The sequence below is a fragment of the Vanellus vanellus genome (genome assembly GCF_965231255.1).
Source record: "Vanellus vanellus genome assembly, chromosome: 13".
In the NCBI taxonomy this organism is placed as follows: Eukaryota; Metazoa; Chordata; class Aves; order Charadriiformes; family Charadriidae; genus Vanellus; species Vanellus vanellus.
This window is the reverse complement of record NC_138918.1, coordinates 9,857,439-9,864,255: the sequence shown is the minus strand read 5'-3', so window position 1 is coordinate 9,864,255 and position 6,817 is coordinate 9,857,439. Positions and strand designations below refer to the sequence as shown.

The window sequence follows — 6,817 nt, the reverse complement described above, 5'->3', positions numbered from 1 at the left end:
GGAGCAATGGGGGGAGATTTAAAGGTGGTGCAACTGCCACCAGCGGCTGTGGAAAGAACTAGTTGTTATTCAAAGTGAAAGGATGTTGCAGAAGAGTCCCGGTTTTGGAGCAGCTCTGGTGGGAGTCCCATCACAGCTCTTACAAACCCAGGAGAGATCCAAGGAGACGCTAACAGCACTTCACACTGAACAGGATGGGACAGAATAAAGAGTTTGCAGTACAGCACTGACTGCTTTATTACTCTAAGAAGTTCTCAGTTCTGGGGGGCGGGGGGAAGGATGTTGTGCTGGCCATGCTTGATGAACTGCGTGTCGGTCACATCACAGCTCTCCTGCCAGGCTGTGCTGGGGGTAAAGCCGGCCTCTGCCTACTCAAGGCTCTGGAAGTAGTCCGAGTCGCCTAGCTGCACGCCGAAAATCATCTCAATGGACAGGGATCCCTCTCCATTGTGTAGCTGGAGCCTGCAGGAGCGTGTAGCAGGCAGCACCGTCAGCTGCCAGCGGCGGGACCGAGGCATAAGCTTCCATGCGTCTTTCACCAGCGTCTGGAACCAGCAGGCGGTTTTCTCGATGTCTAAGTACGAGTTGGTGCAAAGGGTGTTGAGGAGGCTGGGGCCCTGACGTTTCAGCTCATCCTCGCTGTGGTGGAGGAAGCATAGTACGTCCTGCACCAGTAGCTCCCACATGCACATGCACTGTAGGTGCACGTGGAGGCCGGAGGTGCTGGTCAGCATGTCCTTGGTGGTGCCCAGCTCCAAGCAGAAGGTGTGTCCGGGGGGAGGCTGCAGGGGCACGAGCAGTTGGTAGAGGACATTGCCCTCCTGGGTACTCCACCCTTCGTAGACACAGCCCACCCCAATGGCTGGCTGCAGCCTTGGCTTGAAGCTATTGCCGGGAAGTCTTTGGCAGGCACTAAGAAGCTCGTCTACCAGCTCCTCCACCAACGTGCACGTGTCGGCCATGTATGGCACTGGCCACTGGATGCAAAGGCACACACACCTGCCCAGATCCCACATGTCCCCGGAGTCGTCGTCATCATCGTCGTCTTCTACCTTTTCCTCGTCCTCCTCGTCCTCCTCGTCTTCTTCTACCTTTTCGTCATCCACCTCGTCCTCCTCGTTGTGAATTCCGGGGCTGCCCTGCTGGCAGCTGCTTCCCGTCTTACGGCTCCTTCTTCTGGTCCTGCAGCAGAGCCACAGGAGCAGGAGCAGGAGCAGGGCTCCTGCCCCAAGAGCAGTGGCCCAGAACCACCATTGCTGGAAGGCGGCCAGGAGCAGGATTTTCACAGCCGCCCCGTTCTGATTCCGGATCCGCTCTAGATCCTGCAGCAGCTGAGTCATCTTCCAGCTCAGCTGCTGTGCAAGGTGCTGCACGAGCCTGTGCATGGCTGCATGCAGCTCTTCACCCGTCTGCATCGCGTTCTGGACAATGCCCAGCGCAACTCAGGCGAGGGAGACAAAGACAGCCGAGACCTGCAGGAGAAGGAAGAGAAGGGCTCTCAGTGGGGCCTGGCCAGAGGGAGCTGGCGGCAGTTGGGGGGGCTGTGGGTGGGAGCTGCAGGGACCTGGGGCCAGGTAGGAGAGGGGGCCAGGGAGCTGGGAGGCCCCCCACCCCAGCGGTGGCAGGGTGCCCTGCCCAAGGTGCTCCCCGGAGCGTCTGGACCCTCACTGCAGGGTGAGACGCCCCCCAGGGTCCGGCGTTCCTTCCCCGGCCCCCGTCCAGCTCAGCCTCCCCCCCGGGCGTGTGCACTCACCGATGGCTCGAGGTGCACTGCCGCAGCTGTGCCCTCTGCTGCCTGATGAAGGCCCAGGCATTGTGACCCGCCCCTGTGATGTCACAGGCAGCAGAGCCGCATCACCGTTGTTGGGTGAGCCACCGAGCGAAGGGGCCCCACTGGGCGTGTCGTTTGCGCACAGCGAAGGACTGTTGGGTGACATGATGGCTGGAGGCCATCTTGGGCCTAGCGATCGTGAAATGAGAGTGTTTTTGATTCTTGGAGAATTAAGGCTTGTTGTTACCAGAATCGCTGCTGCCTTGGACGTTACCGCAGGGCTGACCTTGGCCTGTTTAGGGGCCTGGTTGACAGAGTCCCTTGGGAGGCAGTCCTGAAGGGCCAAGGAGCCCTGGAAGGCTGGGCGTTCCAGGGCCCAGAAATCTTCAACGGCAGGCCATCCCTACGTGCAACAAGATGAGCCGGCAGGGAAGAAGGCCGGCCTGGCTGAACAGAGAGCTTTTGCTGGCGCTCAGGAAAAACCAGAGAGATTATGACCTTTGGAAGAGGGGGGAAGCCTGTCAGGAGGACTACAAAGATGATGTGAAGTTGTGCAGGGAGGGCATTAGAAGGGCCAAAGCCCAGCTAGAACTTAATTTGGCTGCTGCGGTAAAAGACGATACAGAATGTCTCTATAAACACATTAACAACAAAAGGAGGGCGAAGGGGACTCTCCATCCCGTATTGGATGCGGGGGGAAACAGAGCGACAAAGGCTGAGGAAAAGGCTGAGGTACTTAATGCTTTCTTTGCCTCGGTCTTTAGCGGTAAGACCGACTGCCCTCGGGGTACCCAGCCCCCTGAGCTGGAAGATGGGGACAGGGAGCAGAAGGAAGCCCCATAACCCAAGGGGAAATGGTTAGCGACCTGCTACACCACGTACATGCACACGAGTGTTTGGGGCTGGCTGCCATCCACCCAAGCGTACTGAGGGAACTGGCGGGAGTGCTCCCCAAGCCACGTTGCACCATTTCTCAGCAGTCCTGGCAAACCAGGGAGGTCCCGGTTGGCTGGAGGTGAGCAAATGTGACACCCGTCTACAAGAAGTGCTGGAAGGAGGATCCGGGAAACTTCGGGCCTGTCAGTCTGCCCCTCATGCCAGGGAAGGTAATGGAGCAGATCATCCTGAGTGTCACCACGCGGCACATAGAGGGCAACCACGTGATCAGGCCCAGTCGGCATGGGCTTATGAAAGGCAGGTCTTGCTTGACCGACCTGATCTCCTTCTACGACAAAGTGACCCTCTTAGTGGATGAGGCAAAGGCTCTGGATGTTGTTTACCTGGACTTTAGAGAAGCCTTTGACGTTGTTTGCTGGGTAAAAAGCCTTCTGGATGGCTGGGCCCCAGGAGTTGTGTTGAATGGAGTTAAATCCGGTTGGTGGCCGGTCACAAGGGGTGTTTCCCAGGGCCTGGTACTGGGGCCAGTTCTTTTTAATATCTTTAGCAATCATCTGGATGTGGGCATTGAGTGCACCCCGCAGTAATGAACTCCACAGGGAAAAATAGGATCGAAATGCAGAAATCCACAGGTGTTTTATATCCTCTGATACAAAGGTGTCATTAATTACTCAGCAACTGTGACAGTTGAATAGCCGGAGCTATCGCATGGATCTAGGTTCAATCGTAGAGCTGATTTCTTCACTAACAGCTGGTTTTTTTTTGTTTATTTTTTTTTTTTTTTTTTTCCTTCAGGCCTTCCGTCGTCTAACAATCGGGCACTTAATCAGAAAGGTGAACTGTTGGGAGAGAGTGGGAAAGGCCAGGAAGGCGACTGCTGTGGGACTGAGAGGGCTATAGAGCAGGTCATACTCTGGTGTGGCCAGAGAGCGCGGCCGAGGAGGCTTGGGCAGGGCCAGGAGCAAGGTCAGGAGATAGAAGGGTGGCTCAACAGCCACGAGCAGTCACTCGCTGAGGCGACCGGCTCCGTACGGGCACGTTCTGCAGCAGAGGGGAGGATGGCAGGGTACTGGTGGGGTTTCCTAGACCAGGTGAAGGCTATGGCTGTGAAGAGAGTCACCAGGGCCGGCAGGTGCGTCAGAGCAGCTGAGGAGGCTTGGAAGGGGCCCGGAGCAATGGGGGGAGATTTAAAGGTGGTGCAACTGCCACCAGCGGCTGTGGAAAGAACGAGTTGTTATTGAAAGTGAAAGGATGTTGCAGAAGAGTCCCGGTTTTGGAGCAGCTCTGGTGCGAGTCCCATCACAGCTCTTACAAACCCAGGAGAGATCCAAGGAGACGCTAACAGCACTTCACACTGAACAGGATGGGACAGAATAAAGAGTTTGCAGTACAGCACTGACTGCTTTATTACTATAAGAAGTTCTCAGTTCTGGGGGGCGGGGGGAAGGATGTTGTGCTGGCCATGCTTGATGAACTGCGTGTCGGTCACATCACAGCTCTCCTGCCAGGCTGTGCTGGGGGTAAAGCCGGCCTCTGCCTACTCAAGGCTCTGGAAGTAGTCCGAGTCGCCTAGCTGCACGCCGAAAATCATCTCAATGGACAGGGATCCCTCTCCATTGTGTAGCTGGAGCCTGCAGGAGCGTGTAGCAGGCAGCACCGTCAGCTGCCAGCGGCGGGACCGAGGCATAAGCTTCCATGCGTCTTTCACCAGCGTCTGGAACCAGCAGGCGGTTTTCTCGATGTCTAAGTACGAGTTGGTGCAAAGGGTGTTGAGGAGGCTGGGGCCCTGACGTTTCAGCTCATCCTCGCTGTGGTGGAGGAAGCATAGTACGTCCTGCACCAGTAGCTCCCACATGCACATGCACTGTAGGTGCACGTGGAGGCCGGAGGTGCTGGTCAGCATGTCCTTGGTGGTGCCCAGCTCCAAGCAGAAGGTGTGTCCGGGGGGAGGCTGCAGGGGCACGAGCAGTTGGTAGAGGACATTGCCCTCCTGGGTACTCCACCCTTCGTAGACACAGCCCACCCCAATGGCTGGCTGCAGCCTTGGCTTGAAGCTATTGCCGGGAAGTCTTTGGCAGGCACTAAGAAGCTCGTCTACCAGCTCCTCCACCAACGTGCACGTGTCGGCCATGTATGGCACTGGCCACTGGATGCAAAGGCCCACACACCTGCCCAGATCCCACATGTCCCCAGAGTCGTCGTCATCGTCGTCGTCTTCTACCTTTTCCTCGTCCTCCTCGTCCTCCTCGTCTTCTTCTACCTTTTCGTCATCCACCTCGTCCTCCTCGTTGTGAATTCCGGGGCTGCCCCGCTGGCAGCTGCTTCCCATCTTACGGCTCCTTCTTCTGGTCCTGCAGCAGAGCCACAGGAGCAGGAGCAGGAGCAGGGCTCCTGCCCCAAGAGCAGTGGCCCAGAACCACCATTGCTGGAAGGCGGCCAGGAGCAGGATTTTCACAGCCGCCCCGTTCTGATTCCAGATCCGCTCTAGATCCTGCAGCAGCTGAGTCGTCTTCCAGCTCAGCTGCTGTGCGAGGTGCTGCACGAGCCTGTGCATGGCTGCATGCAGCTCTTCACCCGTCTGCATCGCGTTCTGGACAATGCCCAGCGCAACTCAGGCGAGGGAGACAAAGACAGCCGAGACCTGCAGGAGAAGGAAGAGAAGGGCTCTCAGTGGGGCCTGGCCAGAGGGAGCTGGCGGCAGTTGGGGGGGCTGTGGGTGGGAGCTGCAGGGACCTGGGGCCAGGTAGGAGAGGGGGCCAGGGAGCTGGGAGGCCCCCCACCCCAGCGGTGGCAGGGTGCCCTGCCCAAGGTGCTCCCCGGAGCGTCTGGACCCTCACTGCAGGGTGAGACGCCCCCCAGGGTCCGGCGTTCCTTCCCCGGCCCCCGTCCAGCTCAGCCTCCCCCCCGGGCGTGTGCACTCACCGATGGCTCGAGGTGCACTGCCGCAGCCGTGCCCTCTGCTGCCTGATGAAGGCCCAGGCATTGTGACCCGCCCCTGTGATGTCACAGGCAGCAGAGCCGCATCACCGTTGTTGGGTGAGCCACCGAGCGAAGGGGCCCCACTGGGCGTGTCGTTTGCGCACAGCGAAGGACTGTTGGGTGACATGATGGCTGGAGGCCATCTTGGGCCTAGCGATCGTGAAATGAGAGTGTTTTTGATTCTTGGAGAATTAAGGCTTGTTGTTACCAGAATCGCTGCTGCCTTGGACGTTACCGCAGGGCTGACCTTGGCCTGTTTAGGGGCCTGGTTGACAGAGTCCCTTGGGAGGCAGTCCTGAAGGGCCAAGGAGCCCTGGAAGGCTGGGCGTTCCAGGGCCCAGAAATCTTCAACGGCAGGCCATCCCTACGTGCAACAAGATGAGCCGGCAGGGAAGAAGGCCGGCCTGGCTGAACAGAGAGCTTTTGCTGGCGCTCAGGAAAAACCAGAGAGATTATGACCTTTGGAAGAGGGGGGAAGCCTGTCAGGAGGACTACAAAGATGATGTGAAGTTGTGCAGGGAGGGCATTAGAAGGGCCAAAGCCCAGCTAGAACTTAATTTGGCTGCTGCGGTAAAAGACGATACAGAATGTCTCTATAAACACATTAACAACAAAAGGAGGGCGAAGGGGACTCTCCATCCCATATTGGATGCGGGGGGAAACAGAGCGACAAAGGCTGAGGAAAAGGCTGAGGTACTTAATGCTTTCTTTGCCTCGGTCTTTAGCGGTAAGACCGACTGCCCTCGGGGTACCCAGCCCCCTGAGCTGGAAGATGGGGACAGGGAGCAGAAGGAAGCCCCATAACCCAAGGGGAAATGGTTAGCGACCTGCTACACCACGTACATGCACACGAGTGTTTGGGGCTGGCTGCCATCCACCCAAGCGTACTGAGGGAACTGGCGGGAGTGCTCCCCAAGCCACGTTGCACCATTTCTCAGCAGTCCTGGCAAACCAGGGAGGTCCCGGTTGGCTGGAGGTGAGCAAATGTGACACCCGTCTACAAGAAGTGCTGGAAGGAGGACCCGGGGAACTTCGGGCCTGTCAGTCTGCCCTTCATGCCAGGGAAGGTAATGGAGCAGATCATCCTGAGTGTCACCACGCGGCACATAGAGGGCAACCACGTGATCAGGCCCAGTCGGCATGGGCTTATGAAAGGCAGGTCTTGCTTGA

The 6,817-nt window shown here is 57.9% G+C and overlaps 2 protein-coding genes across 2 annotated transcripts; both read right to left on the bottom strand.

The window, feature by feature from the left end:
• Positions 1–368: 368 nt before the first annotated feature.
• LOC309677406 (inositol 1,4,5-trisphosphate receptor-interacting protein-like 1) lies at positions 369–1,415 on the bottom strand (the record flags this gene model as incomplete). The annotated part of the gene is made up of 1 exon (XM_082490203.1): positions 369–1,415. One exon carries the CDS (start codon positions 1,413–1,415, stop codon positions 369–371), a length of 1,047 nt encoding a protein of 348 aa, XP_082346329.1.
• Positions 1,416–4,205: 2,790 nt separating this feature from the next.
• Positions 4,206–5,252, bottom strand: LOC309677405 (inositol 1,4,5-trisphosphate receptor-interacting protein-like 1; the record flags this gene model as incomplete). Its single annotated transcript, XM_082490202.1, has 1 exon — positions 4,206–5,252. One exon carries the CDS (start codon positions 5,250–5,252, stop codon positions 4,206–4,208), a length of 1,047 nt encoding a protein of 348 aa, XP_082346328.1.
• Positions 5,253–6,817: the final 1,565 nt, after the last annotated feature.